Below are 22622 nucleotides of genomic sequence, written 5' to 3'. Positions count from 1 at the left end.
CTAAAAAAAAAAAAAAATTATATTTTAGTTTAATCTTTGTTTTAAACAAATTTTTAAATAAACATTATGTTTATTTAAAAATAAATGTTCGTTATAGTTTTTAATGTATAATGAACAAAAATAAATGTATAGTGCCCAATATTGTAGAAAGCATATTGGATAAAGTCGAGAATCGCATAAATGCAGCAGAAATTAAACAATGTAAACATTTTAATTTATATTGACATGAAAACAATTAGTTGTATTGTGACAAAATTTCTATAGGAAAAGTCCTATTGATTACAAAATAATTATCAAAAACGGTTGGGAATTAATAAAGATCCCACGTACTTATATTAAATTTATATATTAAGTTTCAGACGAGGAATTACTATCTCTCTATTCAGTATTTGGCGTAGTCCTTCAAAGAGCATTCGATATCTTGGAAAAATATCCCAACATTGTGGCATACAAAACATCAAAGACGTCCCGTGTTTTGATAGAAATAAAGGGAGAGAAAGACCGTTGCTATAGAGTTTTTCCCAAGATAAATTTCTGTCCTTGTCCAGCATTTAAACACCAAGTTTTAGAGAGAAAGTCTCAAGTATACTGTAAACATGTTTTGGCTGGTCGCATAGCACAAATCTTGGGTAAACTTGTGTATCAAGAAGTATCACAAGATCAATATTTGATGCTATTAAATTCTATGTTTGACTTGGAGGAGAATAATGGATGAAGAGACATCTCAGTATTATTTTACGGCTTCAATGGACTCTGGCAAAACTTTGTGCAGCTTGCTAAAAGCCATTCAGTTTCAAGAGGTAATCATAGTGTTTTATATCATGAGGGATATTTATGTAGTGAATTTTATCTAATAACATTTATAGTAAGATTGTTTTGTAGCTAATATTCTTTTTTTAATTAATTTGGCTGTGTTGAATCACACAAGGATTACTCAGAGCTAGAATTAGCCTATTTGGTACCTCTTTAAAACTTCATTCTCCCTCATCTTGATAATGAAAAAAATATTCATTCTATGATCTTCAATATTCCTATAACCTGTCTTATACCATAGTGCCAATTGGTATATTTGAAGTTGACCAATACATTTTTACCATTATTGGATATAGGTATCAATTATAAAGCACATTATAATGTATAAATTTGTTATTAGAAAACACAATAATATTTAATTCTTCCTATATTTATGTCTATATTTTATTTCAGTCTGCTGTGTTCTGTGCTCTGCCGGAAGGTCTGAAGTTCACTGTTGAGGAAGGCAAGTGTGTCCAAGCCTCAGCATATGTTCCTGCTGATAACTTCACTGAGTACCATGTTAGAGATGATGTGGATGTTATGTTCAAAGTAATTGTCTATGAATATTTTATAATAATAATAAAGCCATTTACTTACTGTGATAAGGATTTACATGTAAACGTACAAAAAAATATCTACAAAATGATCACCAACATATTAAGGACTGGTGTGATTGTGATCATCATATTTGGATCATCATTTTCTGTTTATCACCATATGGGTTTAGTCATTTCAACTGAAAAGTACAAAAATAATACTATTAGGTGGCAAAATTTTTAAATATATCTATTGAGACTTATGTAGGTGCCATCATATTAACCAGGAAAGATGTCAAGTATATTTAAGATTTTTATATGCAGTTTTTAAAGTTTATCAAAATTGTATGTCCAGAGAATCTTTAGGTGTTAGCAACACATAATTCTATCTTATTTTCTTGATTGCTTTGTAGCATGATTTTATTTAATTATAAAATGTAAAATTTGAAATAAGAGGATGTCTATATGTTAGTGAGTTGAGTTCAACATGTATTTTTGTATATATCATAGTTATATATTTCAGATAAGTGTTGCTGTTTTAGCTGAATGCCTCAATATATTTGGTTCAGGAGAAGAATCAAGTCTGAAAATGTATTATAGATGTGAAGGGTCACCTTTGCTATTAGTGTAAGTGATAGCCTATTTCATAAAAATTAACTCTAATATTGTCCATTTATGGGTTTCCTAGATCTTGAATGTATTTAATTTTTTGCTTATTGGGTTCCTGATAATTTTTTTTAATGAAATAATATTGTACCTAGATGATGTTCATACATAGATGTTTAAAAATAAATATGAGAAGTCTTAAAAAGAGTAATAGAAGCTAAAGCAATAATTTTTACAAATTTTGTCTCTCTGTGTTTGTTTCGGAATCATACAAAAACTACTGCTAAAAATTATATGCAATTTTGTTGACACAGTTATATTCCTGAAGATCAAAGAAAAGTCATCTAGATTAGTTTTAAATAATGTAGTTGATTGATAAATATTATGTATATTGTATACAGCATATATAATGTAGTAAGACATGAAGATACTGTTTAACTGATGTAATTAATACCTTAACTTGATCTATGACGTACAATAAAGACATTTGTATTTAGAAGAGATCTATTTCATAGCTGAAAAGCTATGAAATTTAAGGGGTAAGTAGAGATACTTACCTTATTTACTTTTATTTTATATTAGATTACTTAAATTCACGAATCTGAAGTAGCACACAAAATGATAATTTTTATTATTTTCTATTTACAGTCTTCAACCGCAATCGGTCTACAATGTGATGACAGACTGCGAAATATTTACACAAACGGCCGATTCGGTTTTGGAACTTCGAGATGAAGACTGCCCTGAAGTGGCAAAGTTGGTACTGAAAGCGCCAGCATTCTTGGGTCTGCTGTCAGACCTTGAGCGGTCCTGTGACATAATAGAAATTAATCTGTCGCCTGAACATCCTCATGTTAGCATTGTTACATATGGAATGCAGGTTAGTAGTGTTTATTTCTTACACTTAAAAATGGATAAGACAAACACTGATTTTTAGATAGTTTAGGATATATCATTCAGCGACACCTAGTCTGAATTTTTTTTTAAATAATTTTGGCAAAGGTCTGATGTTGCCCATTATGCCACTTACAGACACGAAACTAGTATTTACAAATATAAATAACAATGGGGTCGATGGGGTGTTATTTCTCAAAACCTATTTCTAAAATTAAATTTCAAAATATCTTTATACTACAAAGGTGTAATTTAGAAATATATTTTTGTCTTACAGGATAGATCTTGTATTGAAGTACCCAAATCGTCAGACATGGTGCAGAGTTTCAGTTGCGAGGAACCTGTAACCCTGAAATACCAGTTACACCATGTACGGCTTATTATGAAAGCACTCGCTATCTCAACCAAGGTTTGGATTTATTTTATACTAGCAATTTAGTCCGGTTTTACATGGGTATATAGAATTTTCGAGAATAATATATAGCCTACTCGTTTTTACCGGGATAAAAAGTAGCTTTACCCTCCATCCCATAAAGTGCGTATATATACCAAATTTCATAAAGTTATAAGGTAACATTCACATTTATAATATTAGTAAGGATGTCACTCGCTGATAATAGAGCTTTCTATAGGTGAAAGAATTTTTAAAATCTGTTTAGTAGTTTTCGAGTTTATCAATTACAAACAAACAACTTTATGATCTTTATAATATTAACTAGTATAGATATTCATATCTATCCAGCTGACTCGGTAAACGACGTTTTGTCCTCTGTCACTTACCAGATACATTTTTTCATATTAGGATAAAAAATCATTCCCTCAATATTGGAGTAAATGATACACATTAACAAAATTTCATTGATCGAGCAGTTTCACAGATTAGCGGAACAAACATCGTAACACGGTATTTTTATGCATAAGATGTTAGGGACTAAGTTTCAAAATAATCTTTAGGTTCTAAAATGAGTATTACTTACTATTATTATACTATATACTGAAATTCTAAACTAAAAGCGTTAGAGTACACTTGACAATTCTAAGATCGAATATCAGTCCAATTGAATAAAGCCAATTAAGCAAAATCCATTTAGAATTCGAGAAGATATTGTACAATAAATACAAAGAAAAATGCAGTTAAGTCATTTTGAAGTTGATCAAAAGTTATTTGTTTAGAAACCCAGTGGAAGATATATGAAGTGACTGCAACCGATTTATTTTATTAATTTGTTCTAATTATATCTTAAATTTTATGAACTTTTTGAAAAAAAAACAATCAGTCATATTTCTTGCCCCTTCTTCTTGACTGAAGTTGCATTCCGAATAGGCGGTATAATCATGAAAAAATACTATTGGAAAATTTTAAATTTAATAATATTTTTTCTTTCTTAGGAGGCTTTAGATAATTTGACACCAGATGGCGCACGACTCGTAGTAGGAAATAACTGTATTATCCTTTTGTCCGCCAGGTGGTGTTAAGGTGCAGTTCAAATGGATTATTACTACTACAGTTGAAATTAGAAAAAGAAGATCAAAGGCAAATGTTTTCCGAATTTTATATAGTACCGTTATTGGATGATTGATTTTTAACGGGATTAATAAAAACGCTAAGGGTACTACAGGGCTGTGAAATAAATAGTACAGTGTTGATACAAAATAGATGTTTTATTTCATTTTCAAAAATTACATTCAACTTATTTAAGGAATGTTTTAATACGCGATGCTCATTTAATTTTGTAATTACAAAAAAAGCTCAAGTCAATTAAATAAAAAAATATTACAACAGCTTTTGCCTCCTGACTTTGTCCATGTGAGTTTTTTTTTTTTGGTTTCTCGTCTCAAAAGGAAAACCCTAGGATCTTAGGATCACTCGCGTGTCTATCTGTCCGTTCGTATGTTACAACCGATTTGTTTTGAAACTACTGGTCCATTCGAGTTGAGACTTGGTACATATATATCGGTGACCCGAAGACGGACATTGTCGCCAATCATGGCGGAAATTATAAAATAAAAAAATTTCAACATTATATGAATGAGATTATTGTGAGAATCTCATACATTTAAAAAAATTTAGATAGTTTTTATTTAAGAAAATAGGCGAAAATTTACCATCGTCCTTTCTTTCTGGAACTACTGGGTATAATTAAAAAAAAAAAATCATCAAATTGACCTTTAGATTACAGTCTATGGTATATAAAGTAGGTAACATAGGAAATCTTAATATTTGTGTGTATGAATTTCATTTGCAAATATAATATTACAATTGCGTACATACTTTTTTTTTAAGTTGCTATCAACAAAATTAGGTTAGATTTAAAACAACTTAATGGGGCATAGATAATCAACGTACGGAACCCTTTCTACGCGAGTTTAACTCTCACTTGTCCGATTTTTTTATTTCTTAGCCCCTATTAGTTGTAACGTGATATGTATTTAGTTTTTTAGGTGAATAGAACTTGCATAATCATTAAGATCGGAATAAATTGACTGCGATTTGATAACAGAAAGAAACATTATGATAATTAGCTGTCTAAACAAATATATTTATCGACATATACGTTTTCGCTGTCGCATGCACAAGATAGAATGAGACAGCGACATTGAGCTTCTTAATGAGCGTAATATGAATGTATTGATAGTTTCTTCGTTTAGAGCTAAATAAAACTATAACCAGGCAAATATAAAGTAATTCTAATGTACAGACAAACTTTGGTCATTTATTTTACAATGCCGATAATTCCAATTGTATATATTGATGACGTCACTTATTTTATAGCTTCAAGTTATCTCCGCAAACTCATTAAAATTAATACAGCGATTTCTCTTTAAAAAGATACAGATATTTTCTGTTAGTATACGAATACGTACCCCAAGTTATTTTAGCTCGTTTAAATATATTATTGTAAAAAAAAAAATGTCACACCTATAGGTATAGTACGATGTTGAGCAATCGCCACTCATGTATACAGCCCTCTTTAGACAAGGTATAAACGACTGTATCGATAAAATCGCTTCGGTCACCGCTCACAGAAAGAACAAGACAGCGCACATTGCCGTCTCATCCTATCTTATGGACTCGCTAGCGATAACAATTCTATCAATGGATTAGTTTGTATTTGTCTAGGGGGCAAGCCCTCTAGACAAGTAACAGACGAATCTATCAATGGAAACGTTGCTAAGTAGAAAAGTCGCTAACGGTTCCTTGAGATGGAATAAGATAGCGACGTGCACTATCTTGTTCTTTCCATTTCCCATGTGACCGAAGCGATTCTATCAATAGATGCGTTTGTACCTTGTCTAAGGGGGCAGATTTTACGGTTATTTTATAGATTCGTACACTGTGCTTAAAAACGTGTCCGCAGAAGGTACATAACCTTCAGATAATTATTCTCTGCAACTATTGTTTGTCTATGCCCAATCGTACGGATTGTAAAGCCATGGATTTACAATCCGGAATGCAATGGTTGTATCCACAATGATATTGTACATTCATCAAGGAAGTTATTATCGGAGTACAAAAATAAATTGAAATGAAATAGAGGTATTGATTCATAATAATTTCCGTACAAAATGCCTATTACAGTAAAAGTTGTACAAATATTTGGCGTGTATAATTCCAATGAAAATTTCCTATTTAATTAACAAACCTTATTGTATTATTTATGTTTTATCAATTCCAACAACATTAATTACATTTATTCTTAAAGGTATATTACAATTACAGGGTTAGTCGGCCAACCTGTAATCCAGTCGTAAATAGTTATAAAACTAAACAACTTCTGCCCTCAAGAAAGAATATTTACACCAAAATATTTTCATATTAAATCAACAAGGCGACCTTAGTTGTATGGAAAGTTAAAAATTATTTCATAATTATTATATATTCGACTATATTCCTTGAGGAAAATTGTTCAGTTTCAGAACATTCACTGAATTATGTATTGATATACATTTTACGACTGTCTCTGTATAATATTGACAGTATTTACTGTTTTTTGAATTTGCTAAATTCGTCTTAAATTTTAAATTGCATTGCAATATAATGTTATTTTCCACTTTTAAACTGAGGTTATTTATATTACACATAAATCATACTGAGTCCTAAGCAGTCGTGTCCAAGGACTATTTTCATTTAACATTTTATTGATAAGTCGATTTCTTTTGCTAACTTTACTAACCCCTGTATCCTAAATACCTACGTATGTTACAATAATGACTAGACATATGACATATACAGGCAATGTTTGGTGGCATATTAAATACAAGATTATCATAACGTGAAACTATGTTTCAGTACACACACACACACACACACGCATATATATATATTTACTCATATGTATATATTATTATAGGCAATAAAGTTATATTTGCGATGGCAGTTTGTATTAATTAAATTGATTTACTTATGGAATGACCTATGGGTAGATTACCAACCAAAAACCCAGTAATTATATTCATAAAACTTCTCTTAAGATTTAAAAACTATGAAAATGATTCTGAGTTTTTATATCTACTTATAATTCATGTAGTTTCAGAATCGATTTGATATGAAAGGTTCAAAAAATATTTCCATATTTCAAACCCTTGTTTACTAACTTGTTCAGTTTCATAAAATCACTAGGTTTTAATTTGGCGTATCTACCCTTTCAACATAGCCAAAATAAGCCAAAGATTTTAAAGTAATATTTAAGTCAGAATAAATATACAGCCTGTCAGAGTTGAAATTTTAAGCAGTGTTACATTTAAATTTACGCATTTTCCTAAATTAATGTCAGTTTCTGCCTTTTCTACCTCCTTCTTTTATTGAAGTTGTAACTACCCCCTTTGATACCGTATATAACTAAATTTTGCTATGTAAAAACTACCGCAATAATCTCGAATACTGAAGTCAATTCTGAGATGCCAATTCTCTAAATCTGTCTCTAAAATTAACATTTTAATTTAATATTACAGCGAAATCTTTAAGAACCAATGTGAACTAAATTTACGCCATGCGTGTCCCGGCATAAGTTAGCCCACCCCTTCCTTTCCCGTGGGTGTCGTAAGAGATGACTAAGGGAGCTTATGGTGGAGGGATGGGCAGCAACGTCTCTCTTAAAACATCTCTAAAAGCCTAACTGCAGTAATCAACCCGCCTGCCAAGCGTGGTCACTACTGGCAAAACTCCCTATGGGAAAGGTTTATGTCCAGCAGTGAACAGTCAATGACTGAAATAATAAAAAAAATGAACAAAATTTATAATTGATTTAAGACAAAATTATTATAAATTTAGTTTATGAAGGTCTACAAAACAGCAATTTCGCGAAATTTTAAAATTAAATTATTAGGTTAAGTGTGATAGGTTTAGAGAATGTCGCATCCGAATCGGTCCCTTTATGACTGGTATTGAGAAACGTCGACAATGATCATTTTGAACGAATTAATTTACAACACATAAATTTATATTACTTAATATAAATATAATAAATAATATTAATTATTTAATAATAAGTACATACATTAATTTGGGCTATGCCTCTAAAACGAACAATAATACCTACACATTTTTTATTGCACTACTTAATTTCTCTAATCAAACATACTAACTAGTTACGCATCTTTTAAAGGTAACGCTGACATTGCTAAGAGAAATCTCAACATTGCGATATCCATATTGAAAACTTGATCGCGGGTTCGATTCCAATCAATACAAACATTTCTATTTATGAGTATGTATATTTGTATTGGCCTGTATTCTATATACGAATTTTAAAAAAGAATTTAAATATGTCTGCCAGTTGCCTAGTATAGTTGCTTTATTTGATACTAGATGGAGTTGTGTGCATTATACTTGCAATGTTGTGAACCCCCTCAACTATTACAGACTTATATTCCTCCTTAGAGGAAGGTACTGAAACATTATTTTTTTTATTTTAAACCAGGAATGCCTAGGTAGATGAGGTGTCATATGCAAAGATTCAATTAAAGTTATATTAAACTAAACTTTAGAACAACGGCATAGGGTTTAATTTGATCGTTTCGATCGCATAAATTATTGAATCTAATGAGAGGACTTAATCTCTAGCTTACAATTACTTAATACCATTAAGTATATAGGGAATATCAAGGATAGTATAAAACATTGAGATTATATACATAGGAAACCATTCCCATACATACAAATTACAATTAACTTCGGAAATGGAATTTGAACACTTTGATGAGCGATGGGTTTTAGTATCTAGTTAAGATGTTCTTTAAGTATAGCTTTATACTTATTAGCTAAAAATAAATATATTAACACAGTGTAAGGAATAACCAGTTGTCCAAGACCTTCGCTATGTACTAAACGATTATATGACAGGTCTGTTGGACGACTGGTAGGAAAGTTCTTTAGACTGTGATTAGACGGTGACACGTAAAATTATTAGCTAAACTTGTGTACAATTTTGTAATAGATTTTTTCACGTTTAAAGAAACGTGGATAATTTTTTTTTCTTTTTCAATACATATATTTTACATTTTTAAACATCAATTATGTTTTATCATTCATATAATATCAATGATTATTATTTTGAGAATTTTCTATTCAATCTGTTAAAGAAACATTCACAGACCAACTCCAATAGAATTCTTAACCCTGTAATAAATTTTTCAGTTTCGTGAACTCTGTACATCCAAAAACAAAGTCAATCGCCTATATTAATATAACGTTGGATCCTCACTGTAACAGCGGTTTACGTATAGTGTAAATCCGGCCCAATCCTGACAAAATTCATGTCATAGATAAACTGTATTCAAGAAGGATAACTCCCCTCTCTAATAGGAAGAGTTACACTCTCCTAATCTTTAACCTCCTTATTCATAAAAACTAAAACCTAATTTAACTATTATTTAAAAATACTTTATCATTTTCAAATAGAAAATTTAAAGCAAAAGACAAATATTTAAATAGTTTAAAATAGGTTTATTAAATATTTACTTTTTTTACGAATAAGGGGTTAGTCTATATAAATTCATTAAAAATGTCTCTTAATCACGATAAACTCTTTTCAAAACGATCCATTATACATTAAAGGCCGTATTAGACGTGCAGCAGAATACGTTTAGCACATTAAAAGTGTCCGATTGCCTACTACTGTACACTGACGTGTGTTACACGAAACTATATTGGTTGTCTACGGCGCGAACGTCATGGTGAGCACCGCTAGCCACAAGAAGCGCTTCTAACTCGGCCCTGCGCATTCTGACGTCACTGCCGTGCGTGACACCCAGCTAAAAAAAAAATAAACGACACCATAAACAAAATATATTTTTTATTTTACACAGTAATAGAGAATTGCTTCGATTTATTTATTATAAATGATACCATAGAGAAAATTTATTTTAAATTTTTATATTACAGAGTTCAGAAATAATTTGATGCATTTAATAGGCATATTGAGAATTTTGTACAAAAAAAAACCATGCCCACAGTACTGATATCAAAGCATGAATTTAACTAATCATTGTGAACTTAACAGAGGTAGACTATAGTTCAATTCACAATAATAAGCTAGAAACATGCTTTATTCCTTTGTTAGATATCACCGCTGCGGACGCGGTTTAAAAAAATAAGCTGGTCGTAGAAAGCAAACAAAAATAGCACGTGACGTGAAAAACTTACCAAAAAATGTGCACATTCAAAACACAAAACACAGGCATAAAACGAAGTTAAACATACAGCAAATAAAAAGAAAAAACAAAAGCCATTCCATAGAATAAGTTTAATGTACCTAATAAAATTTACAACCAAGAAATTACGATTAAAGCTCGGAAGAACAATGATTTCGTATGTACAAAACATAAACAAAATTAGAAAATATTCTAAATACATTTGTTAGTACATTATATTAACAGTCCGCCTCGAAATTATTAAAATTATTGATAAATAATACTACATTAAGATATATAATTAAGACTTCATACAAAAGCCATTCTTAATTCAAATTTCCTTTTTGGATATGAGCCCCTGTTATTTTGGGGTTGCCATTCTATTAACAAAAGAAAACAAAAATAAATTAAGCGGCTATTTTTGAAACGGCAATGACTTTTAATACTCTACAACGAAATCATTATAAAATGCAACTCTCAATGACAAATTATACAATACGAATGAACTAAATCTACATAACATTACAATATTACAATAATAATAATAAATCTAATTGTGATTCAAACCAACCTGAATGTAGGTAAGTATAATTGTGATATTTAAGTAAATTAATATAATAATTATATGTATAATTAAAAAAGTATCACTTAATTAACAAATTTATATATACAAAGAATAAATAATGAACGATATGTAGGTATATGAAAATTATTTTTCAATTATTTGTATGAAGAATTCTAGAAATAATAATATTTATGGATTATAACATAATATTTTTTGATAGCATGGTTTTTTAAAGTGATTAATATATTTTTGGTTAGGTACGTTTTCATTATAAATAAAGTTGAGATATAAGACATAATATTTGAGATATTTTTTTTTTTTATTAAAGTCAATCTTTAAGTCTAAGGTTTATATTCTGAATTTATCTATGGTTTATACTTTTTAATAAAATAGGTCAAACGATTACTTTTAATTTTCATTAGTTATTACAACGACCTTTATGGCAAGTGAAAAAATAATCAACAAAAAATATAAAATCATGACATTTAGTGAATATAAAGCAAAATAAAATAATCAATAATTATTTCTTACATTAATTACATTGTAGAAAGCAATACACAGTAACCCTGTACACGTCAAACCTGTAATAAACCTAATTCAACTATTTCAATATTTTGTCTTTTTCTTTTGGATTATAGGTACTCTCGACTTGAAAGAAAACGTCAAAACACTGTAATAGTTAAAATAAGTTTGTAGAAGTTTACAGTTTTTATTAAAAAAAAAGAAAGTTTATTTATAAAAAAAAAAAAAATACAAATGTTCTCTAAACATTGAAATATTCCGTCTCACTCTCTCTCTCTCTCTTTGAATTAAATTCTTAATTTGAAAGGAGACGAACAAGAAAGTTATGTAGTTTTATGAACACTATCGGGTAATAGGTTTTCGAATAACGCTAATTATCCTTTTTTTTTTTATTTAGTCAAACCAATTTGTGTTCTGATAAAAAATGCTGAATAACTAAAATTATAATATTAACTGTATAATCTGCTGGGATTAGTACATAAAATAATAAAGTAAATTATTTATACCGCTAAAATTACGAATTAATATTATATATTTAATATATTTAGATAAATATGACTGGGGTTTCATAGCATCGTGTGTGACATTCGGTGGGACTACAACTAATGACAATATAAATAGGGAGGGTTACCATGAATTCTGATTCACGTTTAGAATATTATAAAGTGCTCAGGCTTTTTTTTTAAATGTGTAAAAGAGACAAAGCAGTTGAAGGTTTACCTGGTGGAAAGTGCTCTCTGCCACCTATGCGTGAACAATACCATTATAGACGTATTAAGAGAGTGTGTGGTGCATAGTATCTCATACATACATACCTTTTGTTAGAGATTAGAGAACACATAGTGCCAGAAAATAAAAATTGGCTTGTTGTTGTTATTGACATTGTTCAGTTTCCAACAAGAGAACTACTTGCTCGAAAAAGAGTTACTCATGGCATCCCTCATATACGGTGAGGTCATTATAATAATAAATACAAATGTACTAGTTAAAAATTTAAAACGAGAATAAGATATGGTAACCCTTTAGAAGTGACTGAAAAAAATAGACTAGCTATGAGTGGCAAATTTATGGTTGACCACCATATACTAAAACTCTCCAAGACCTTAGAAAAAAATTAAATATAGAGATGTGAAACGTTTGAACTATTGATACAAAAAGGGGGTAATTTGGACGCTTTTGTTTTTGATCCGACATTGGTATCGAAGTTCCCAAATGGATATACCAATAATGTATTTTTTATTTGAATACATGTTTTGGGATGGTTATATTATATATTTATAGTTATATGTGGATACTGTTTGATAAAAATATAATTACTTACCCTAAGTAGTTAGTTATATATTATAGTCAAATAATAGAGTTTGAATTAAGATAGTTTGGATAAACATAAGAGATTCCATATCCGTAACATCCAGGGTCGGACCAATATTATGGATGTATAAAAGTTTTTCAAACTGGCAACATCGTTATTACTTGTCAAAGTTTAAAATAAATTTAGGTATTTTAATTATGCAACATTTTTAGGAAACTGGAAGTTTTTGTAAAATTTAAAAACGATTAAATAAAATAATAAAACAACAAATTTTATCGATAAGTTTACGTGCATTTTTTTTATAATTATTCAGAGAATTTGGGAATCGGTTTTGAAAAATGTCACAATACAGACGTTGCCATATTTTGATCTAAATATTTAGAAGACTTTGTTATGTTCAATGACGTCAATCACTCGACTGAAAATAGCTTCTTGGGTTTTATTTTTAAATTGATTTGATTTTTTTATATTTATTTCACACCTCATTTGTTTTAATTAAATAATTACACTCATGTGATATCTCTATAAATTATGATGTTTAATAAACGATATGAGTATGATATTTGTGGATATTTAAGAAATCATTTTTCATTATAATAAATAAAATATTATTAACTCAGTATACTTAATGTACATATGTTTGAGTTAGGATGATTGATTTTACATATATCAGTCTAAGGTTTAAGAATAGGTATTTTCATAAGTATTATATCAGACTGTAGAGACCCTATTCAAAACAGATAAAAATGCACACTCTCTTTAGATTGTAGGGCGATATTTCTAAACCGTCCAATTATAATTTTCCCTTAAATTGTAATTATTATATATTTACAGGCGTAGTGGAAAATGTTCGCGCTCTTTCAAACCAAATATATAGCGTGATACGGAATACATTTGGTCTAAAATTACGTAACAGCCGATACCGTTGCCGCAATCGTAATGCACATAAACGCATTGCTCTCTATATTTTTATTATAATATTGATATGATTTAAAGATTTGAATTAAGCCTTCATTGATAGTAACCATTTATTTATAATATAAAATAAATTTTATAAAATAAAATTTCCATACTATAAAATGCAGGCATAATTGAAATATAAGTGTATCGACCGCTTAGGTTACAAGACTGAAATAATGTCAGTGAAAATGCTACGACTATAGATATTTGAACGAAAGTAAACAATGTAATACACGTTACTTTATTGTCATAGTATTTGAACATTGTGAAATTATTTGAAACTGTATTATTAAAATTAATTTCACAATATAAAATTTTTTGTAACTTTGATTAAATACAAACGGTCAAAGAGAATAGCACGTAACCTAGTGCAGTCGAAAATAAATTGTTCATATAGTCTATTTTATACATTTTGCCAAAATTACGCGAACGATGCTCGATATATTTAACTTTTCACACGTTTTTTTTTTCGAATAACTAAATATTGTCTAAATTGTGTCGCAGATAAATAAATAAAAAAAAATTGCATTTTGTAGAATCAGACTAAAAATAAGAAGTTATTAAGAATATAATTAATAATAAGTTTATGCAATAAACTTATTAATATAGATTAAAAAATGGCAGTGAAAATAGAATGTCTATACTATTGAGCCTTGCCTTAACGATAACTACTTGTAGACTAGATTTTTTTTTAATTCAATTCAAATTTCAATAGACAAATTTTACTGCTACTGTTAAATTAAAAAAAAAAAAAATATTAGTGGTAAATTAAAGTGTAAACTTCGTAATGATATGTGAATCTTAAGTAACTTTTATATCGTCGAAAGTAAAAACGGTGTGTGCGTAAATCAATCGAATATCGGTTGCGTAATTTCGGTACAGTAGTGAGAGTTTTTACACAGATTTACGTAAGCGTTTACGTTGAACATTTGTATAGAAACAGCCTCTGAAACCGCCTCTAGCGTATAGTTTAAAAAATGTAGCTCTCCATACAAACTTATTAACGTAAACATGAAAACGGCAGTTACGTAAATCTTTGTAAAACTCACATTGGATATTCAGAAGTGTCGCACTACTCAGTAGTGTGGAAAGGACCGTCAATATTAACTCTACTTTGTACCAGTAAAGCTTGAGCGACAGGTATAATAATCTCATGGTTTCTCCAAGCCACACCTCACAGTACTACATAAGCTGTTCTCGATTGTTCTATGTATTTATTTTGTGATACACTAATGCAACAATTCTTTATATACAATCCAATTATAGTTAGTATTCATGAAAATTAACCATTTTTACTTCATTCTTTCTAATTATGTCTGGATATTAAGTATGTCTGTTTATGTATAATATATAAACCTATTTGTGTATTATAATACGCTATCCTTTTATTCTGAACTAGCTTGTTGCCCGCTACTTCGTACGCACGGAGTTTAGAAGTAGGAAAAACCATGAAATATACCACTTTTAGACACAGACATATAAAGACAAATCATAAATCAAATTTTAAGCTAGACATTCAGGACTACAACTATGAAAACCGCATACAATTTAGTGCAGTAATTTTTCTAGAAAGAGATCTGTGTCGAAATTATGCAATCAGAAGTATTACTTAATCAGTTTTCCTACTTCTGAAATTCGTGCCTATGACGTAAATGGGCAAAAAGCTAGTCTATTAATAAAATTATATTTATTATTTACTAGCTGTATACCATAGCTCCGCCCGCGTGAATCAATAGATAAAATATCCTATGTATTAATTTACCATATAATCTCGTATGCCAAATTTTATTAAAATCCATTCAGTAATTTTCAAGTACAAAATTTCGCATTTATAAAAATAATAGGATAACAGGATTTATTTTCTTAAATAGGATGAAAGTAATACAACGGAATTCATGGCGTGCGTGTTCCATTGACAAGCGAGTTATTTATTTGTGGTTAGACGATTATGGCTTGTTCAATGTTGCCGTATCATATTGTGGTTTAAAGTCGATATCGCATCGGCATTATTGTATACATAATGACCGCCGGGTGATTGATAACGTATTCAATTAATACAAACCGGGCCTATAAGATAAACAGCAAACTATTCGCAGGAATACGTAAGAAAGAACGAAACAGGACGTCATCTGTCTCACTCTTACGGTTTGCGGTTGAGTAAATTAATATTAAAATAGGTTTAGACGATAAATGGGAAACAATTGGTAAAAATGGATAAAAAAAAGTTTATGATTGTATCATTATTGTACAAAAATGGATAAACAGTGACTAAAATGTAAAATTTGGTTTAAGCTACATAAAAGACAACTTGGTACTGTCAAGTTAGAATCTCTTTCTATCAGTTTTGTCAATAAAAATGTTTAAGAGATAGAAGGCGTACTTACATATAGACAAATTACACTTTAAAGCTGGACTCAGCTGAAAATCTGCACTGGGACCTCAATATGTTGAGGTGTAGCCAGCATTAACTCTTGTTTAAATTTAAACTTTGTTTTTTGTTTGGTATTTTTAAATCTTTTTACATTTCATAGTTCATTTGACAGTTAGGCTTCAACATTGTGATGTTAATCGTTCATTATATTGCGATGCGACCACGAACGAATCCGGGAGATACAGCTAGTTGTAGTATAGAACAATCGAGAAGTGCATTATACGCTAGGAAACCGTTGCGAGGCTCACTTGTTGTCTATTCCCGTCCTGACAGACCACGTACTCGGTGAGCGTGACGTCGGCCGCGCCTCCCGACTCCAGCGGTATAGGGTTGGCGCGGAAGTGCTCCAGCATGTCGTGGACGTTCGGGAACCACAGGTGCTGCACCCGGCACTGGCCGGTCTCGTTCAACGTCATCCGGAGGTGTTTGGCGCGACCCTGCAATAATCATCGTTAGATGAGAAAAGAATACTTTTATATTTTTTATTATTAGCATAATTTCAGCCGTTAACTCTCTGCTGAACATTTGTCTTTCTATTAAGAGAAGTTTTGCTAGTAGTTACCACGTTTGGCAAGCGAGTTGGCAATCTTGAAAACATGTATCTAATGACAAACATGAATATTGAATATAATTTGTATTAAAAAAAAAAAAAAAAAAAACTTTATAAAAGGATGTCAGCCAGTTAATATTATTTAGTGATAATTCCACTAGAGAATGATAAAGCCTATTACTATCATACTGGCCACGAAGCTTGGCTATGCAATCTCTCAATTCTTTCCCTTATTTGCGACATATTATTCAATAGAGGAATGAATAATCTATATAATAAAAATGATCGCTAAATGTGTTGCCAAGTGCAAAACTCGACATTGGCTGAACAAACTTTTTTTTCAAATATTCTTTAAAGTTTAATAATAAATAAATAAAATCCGAGGAAGATTCTTATAAAGAGAAAAATTGGAAAAACTGCGCGGAAAAAAGTGATATTCCAATTCTTCTTTTTTTTTAAGCAAATGGCTGTTGACAGTCCAGTCTGTTTGGGTCTTGTTGATCTAAATTCGTGTCATAAAAAGGAGAGATTTTTTGTTTGTAAAAAATAAATAAAAAAAATTAAGACAAATTATTGTTCTATTTGTTTACTCATGCGAAGCTGGGGCGAATCACTAGTCAAAACTAATATTATATGTTTGTAATGGTAAACTCAAAAGCTATTGAATTGATTTAAAAATTCTTTCACCTATACGAACTACATCACTATTAGCAAGAACATAAGCTAAAAAAAAATTCTTAAAAAAGTCGCTTGTCGTATTATTAATTGAGATCGTACTGACCTGGAAGTTGAAGGTGAGGACGTACTCGCCGCGGCGCGTCTCGCTCTGCCGCACGAGGTAGCAGCCGTGCGCGGCGGCGCCGCCGGCCAGCACGCTGGCGGCCGCGGACGCCCGCGCCAGCGTGCCGTGGAACCACGGCCACTCCGACAGCGACACGCGCGACGACTCGCACGACTCCTCCGCTATAGAACCTGCGCCGTAAGCAGAAGACGCATTGCTATTAATATAGACTTGTTGGGAAGTATGATGGAATTGTGTATTTATTGTGAATATTAAATAAGTAATTGCCTTTTTTTTCAATTTCCTTATTTGCAAGAAATGTAAGACGTTATGAAGACGCAATACAGAAACATAGAAAGTATACAAGAAAATACATTCATGTCATGGACAGTAGTTCGTGTCTATAGCCACCATTGGCATCACCGAATACTCCTCATGCATTGCCATTTATTCTTTATTGATCATATAAAAAAAAAAACTGTTAGTCATTTCTGAAGAGGATGGTGTTGTACTTTCGTATCCTGCAATTTTACTGTCATATGAGTGAATCAAAGAAAACCCTTATCGTTCCCTTCGAGATTAATAATATATATACAAAAATAATTATGTAATTACAAAAACTTAATTACAAAAGCAAGATAAACAAACAATAATGGCGACATCCTTATCGATAAATAGCTATCTATCTATTTCAGGCAACCTTAGGTTGAAGAGGAATAATTAAAGATGTGTCTGCAATAATTAAAAATCCATATCCTGCTCATCAAATTAAATAAGCCTTGGAAGCAACTCCCGCAAACTGCTTCACTGCAGAAAGACGAGTTGGACAGAGATACCTAAGCGAACAACTTGAACAGTCTCCCTTTGATAATTATTAGATTACCTAATTCAGCCTCTTCAGGTGTGTCAGTAGCTAAGTCAAGGTTGCTGGTGCTCGCTGGTAGGTCACGGCGTGGTGGCAGGTCTGGCGGCGCCGGCTCGGGCATGCCCGGTAGCGCGTCGGGAGGAGGCTGCGTTGTCGGGGGCGATCGCATACAGTACTTTATTGTGGCCAGCCACGATTTCATGTCATCTATGTCTTCTGCCTCTATTACATACTCCATGTTATTATCTGCCTGTAAATTGATAGAAATTAAATAATAATCAATTTGCAACTTCATCTATGTAGTGTCTATAAAGACATATTAAGGATTGCACACTACACGGTAATAAACGTCTACCCTCGCGCATCGCTCCCGCGATACTGACTGTTACTGTCATTTCTGACGTATGTACCCTCACGTATATACATCCTCGAGAAACTGTAGGTATTACCATACATTACACGGGGATATATTCATTAGGAGAGCAATATATGTTTTTCACAAAATACATCTATAACGAGCTTTAGTTGGGCCATTAATATTACAAGACAAAACAATAAATTCATTTTTGCATTTATAATATTAGCTATAATTTACTGGCTAAAAGTACTTTTTCTTGTCAAACAAACTAATGATTTTGATGATGATGAAGCTGATGACGATAGAAAGTGGCAACTGTTATCTACAGAAATATAGTATATGACTTCTTGTCACTATGTACATCATAATAAGTATGAACATATAAGGGTCAGTACAGATGTAACAAAATGCACTACAATGACACACTACAATATGCACTGAATTCTAATTTTAAAGTAGTTAAAATAACTATGTGATTTTAAAAGAGAGATCCATTTGAATTTTAAACAAATTATAAGACAAAAGACAGTGAGTTGGCAATATTTCTTAAATGTAACATGTAAGATGGCCTTAACATATTATTAACACATGATAAATCTCAATGAATTAGAAACATTGATAGATTGTAAAAAACATGGGCAGAGAACATGGTAACAACTGCTGGCAAAGAATGGATGGTCAGAGAAGAATAGAAAAAGTTGAAAAAAGGCTACATTTGATATCACTACTTCACTATAAGAATAATAGCTTTTATCTGTGACTTTGTACACATGATTGGGATATGTTCACTGACTTTTATAAAAAGTAGTCTATATCCTTTTCTATCATTTATATTATGTATATTACCAAATTTAATAATGCTTGGTTAAACCTTTAAAGTAACAAACAAACTCACTTTCACATTTATAATATTAGTAAAGATTATACAAATAAGTACTAACAGGAAAAAAGTGTGATATCTGTATTAATGTAAGAGACAATGCAGGAAGGTAAAAATGTTTATTATTTATTACAATTGAGAAAGAAAATACCTAAAACAAAAATAGAAATATATATTTTTGTGTATATTTTATGTAGGTATACATTTTAGTAAAATCCTAAAACAATGATCAAAAATTTTCTTCTTGCTGAGGCATTCCCTAAAGACTACAGCATGGCGTTCTTGAAAAAGGGTATATTAAGGTTTATATATATATATATATATATCTGTCACGCCTGTCTCCGATTAGGGTAGACAGAAACAATGGAATGCCAAATGATTCGATTCAAACAAACCTCTTTCGCTTCTTCCACATTCATCAATCTTTTCATACACGCTTGCCGGTTAAGGTTTCTTAAGGGTTGGAAATGGGAACTTGACATTCCTGGTGTTACAGGTGTCTACAGTAACCCTGTTTATAATCAGGTTTGCCAAAAATTTCTATACAATGCCTAATCATGTTTGCTATCAGCAATCTGTCTAATTTTCTTGGGGCCTTTCATTTTAAGGTAGAACATTGGGCTTAAGATTCTAAGATAAGACATTGCCCCTTAATACCCCAGCCTAGCTATGGCCATGTCTCTATATCAAAAGTGGTTCAGTGGTTTAGGAGTAAAAAGGTAACAAACAAGGAGACAAAGTTATTTAGTATTTTTAGTATTAGTAAACATTTCAAGCATTTATTTATTTGTACTTTATACCTTCTTTTGCACTTTTTATAGTTAAGAATATCATATTTTGTTCTTTTATATCCATTATAGCATAGGAATGGGGAGTGATAACACACTGCACTCTTGCATTATCACCACATGCAATGTGATAATGTTATACATGACAATAATTATGGTACATATTACAATAATAATAGTTCATTTTCTGAATAAACAATACAACAATTTAAATGATATATATAATGTACTAGGATTTTGCGCACTACTTAATATGTGTGGATTTCAAAAGTAAGAAAATCAATGAATTTAATCACTTCCAGATGGTACAACAAAATGAAATATACACCAGATTTTAAGTTACACCTTTAGAAATACAACTGTCAAAACTGCATCCAATTTCGTACAGTAGTTTTAGTTAATATCTAAACAAAAATAGAGACAGGCAAAAAATTATAGTTTCGGCTTCCACTCGTCTTATTAAGACCCCTCATATTAATTTTTCTTAAATATCTCCCACATGTACATGTTATTTATTGTTTAGTTAAAAAAATTTTATATTAATAAGATATTGATATCCTATGGCATCAAGAATATTGATGCATTGTGTTTCTTAATAAATTGTTAGTTTGTCATGTAATTCAAAATGGCAAGTTAGCTGACGGCCTATCTAATGGGAAGTAGTAACTGTTGTCTATACACATAAACAGTATCACGGGCATCACAAGATACACAATGATACTCAGGTCACCTGCAGCATTACTATTTATAAGGACTATGGTGTTGTGTCATCATATTCTATAATTTTACTACCACATCCCACCTTTCAAATTAAAATACAGATATTTCATAACAGAAACATGAGTGGGACAGAGGTACCCATGTAGATGACTGTACAAAGTCTTCTCCTGGTGGAAAATAAAAGCTTACCTTCAACACAAATGTATTTTCATGATCAGGCATTTCAAGTGCTGTTGTTTCCCTCGCCTCCGATATTAAAAAGCAAAACACTCCACTTCTAGGTTTTTGAGATTTAGGTGGTGAATAGAATTCAAGCATATAACCTCCTACTGTTTTCACTAGTGCCAGTCTACATTTCTCCCATTTTTGTGGACTCCCGGGCTGTTCTAAACTCTCAGGGGTCAGGTAATTAACCAAACCCTCTTTTCTACATTCTACAACTATCTTAGCTAATTTAGTCTTGTTATGTTTATTTAGATTAGAAGATAACTCCACTTCATCCGAGTGTTGTTTATGAAAGAGTCCTTTGCCTCTTCTAAGACCTTTAAAAGATAACCTTCTGAAAAACGGTTTGTGTTGCGTTTTAGGCGAGTCCATTTCTTCCGAGTAGTCACTCTCATCGTGTCCTGTGTGCGTTCCGTTCGGTATCTTGTGAAGAGCTTTCAATTTGACCATTTCGAACTCGAAATGCTCGGAAAAACATTCACAGAACCTCTTCATGAGTTCCTTGTTTGTTGCGGGCGGGCGGACGACGGGGTCATTTGTGTTGGTCTGTATGTACTGTATGCATGCCTTGGCGAAGTCCTGAGCGGCGGCCCGGGCCTGACGCTCGCAGAACTCGACCCAACCGTCGGCCTCGCCGTCGGACGGGCCCGCCATGGCAAGCAGTCTCTTTAGCAGCTCCACTTGGACTACGTTCTTGTACACGACATCAAAAATTAAATAACACAAGCAAATGCTCACTATTATACCCTCGTAGTAATTATCGCATTGGTAGATACTTTAATTTGCAATCAAAATAAAATTCACGATGAGACTCACACAGTTTGGCGAAAACAAGTTTTGTTGCCATGTAGAAAAAATTAAAGTTTATCAGAAACCGGTTATTATTATTATAATTTCAATTTAATTATTAATTATATTAAAATATTTTTTACATACTCTTTGTTTATTTATCTGTAATTAACAGTTATTAAATACACTTTATTAAATTTTAATTAAAGAATTTAAAAACAAAGTGTCAAAGTACGCATTTAAATTACTGCCATCTGTTAGATTTTTTTGTATCAAAGTAAGATGACAGCAATGACGATGCATTGTTTGTTTTCTAGATGTCGCTACATATTAAATGAGAGCTGATTGGCTTGCTTAGTTTGTAATTTTGAATACAGACTCGGAGACAAAAAATAATCACAAATCATTTTAAT

The 22622-nt window shown here is 31.2% G+C and overlaps 2 protein-coding genes across 2 annotated transcripts; one reads left to right on the top strand and one right to left on the bottom strand.

Moving 5' to 3' along the window:
* Positions 1-559: 559 nt before the first annotated feature.
* On the top strand, positions 560-4485 carry LOC113515050 (cell cycle checkpoint protein RAD1-like). Its single transcript, XM_026899183.3, has 6 exons — positions 560-800; positions 1207-1344; positions 1855-1958; positions 2586-2817; positions 3109-3240; positions 4298-4485. The coding sequence occupies exons 1-6, from the start codon at positions 708-710 to the stop codon at positions 4409-4411; spliced, it is 813 nt and encodes a 270-aa protein (XP_026754984.1). The 5' UTR covers positions 560-707; the 3' UTR covers positions 4412-4485.
* On the bottom strand, positions 4475-22258 carry LOC113515064 (SH2B adapter protein 1). Its single transcript, XM_026899202.3, has 5 exons — positions 21385-22258; positions 18468-18699; positions 17585-17775; positions 16502-16690; positions 4475-10085 (listed from the first exon to the last, which is right to left on the bottom strand). The coding sequence occupies exons 1-5, from the start codon at positions 22072-22074 to the stop codon at positions 9966-9968; spliced, it is 1422 nt and encodes a 473-aa protein (XP_026755003.2). The 5' UTR covers positions 22075-22258; the 3' UTR covers positions 4475-9965.
* Positions 22259-22622: the final 364 nt, after the last annotated feature.

Source organism: Galleria mellonella, unplaced genomic scaffold (assembly GCF_026898425.1).
Source record: "Galleria mellonella isolate WM207_F2 unplaced genomic scaffold, CSIRO_AGI_GalMel_v1 utg312, whole genome shotgun sequence".
In the NCBI taxonomy this organism is placed as follows: domain Eukaryota; kingdom Metazoa; phylum Arthropoda; class Insecta; order Lepidoptera; family Pyralidae; genus Galleria; species Galleria mellonella.
This window is presented reverse-complemented; position numbering and strand designations above follow the sequence as displayed.

What these genes read in the sequence shown, in the direction of transcription:
- LOC113515050 (XM_026899183.3), top strand. Translation starts at nt 708, where the DNA reads ATGGATGAAGAGACATCTCAGTATTATTTTACGGCTTCAATGGACTCT. An exon ending in AAGCCATTCAGTTTCAAGAG is followed by an intron (nt 801 to 1,206) that starts GTAATCATAGTG and finishes ATTTTATTTCAG; the next exon opens with TCTGCTGTGTTCTGTGCTCT. An exon ending in TTGTTACATATGGAATGCAG is followed by an intron (nt 2,818 to 3,108) that starts GTTAGTAGTGTT and finishes TTTGTCTTACAG; the next exon opens with GATAGATCTTGTATTGAAGT.
- LOC113515064 (XM_026899202.3), bottom strand. Translation starts at nt 22,074, where the DNA reads ATGGCGGGCCCGTCCGACGGCGAGGCCGACGGTTGGGTCGAGTTCTGC. An exon ending in AAAATACATTTGTGTTGAAG is followed by an intron (nt 18,700 to 21,384) that starts GTAAGCTTTTAT and finishes ATCAATTTACAG; the next exon opens with GCAGATAATAACATGGAGTA. An exon ending in TCCTCACCTTCAACTTCCAG is followed by an intron (nt 16,691 to 17,584) that starts GTCAGTACGATC and finishes TGATTATTGCAG; the next exon opens with GGTCGCGCCAAACACCTCCG.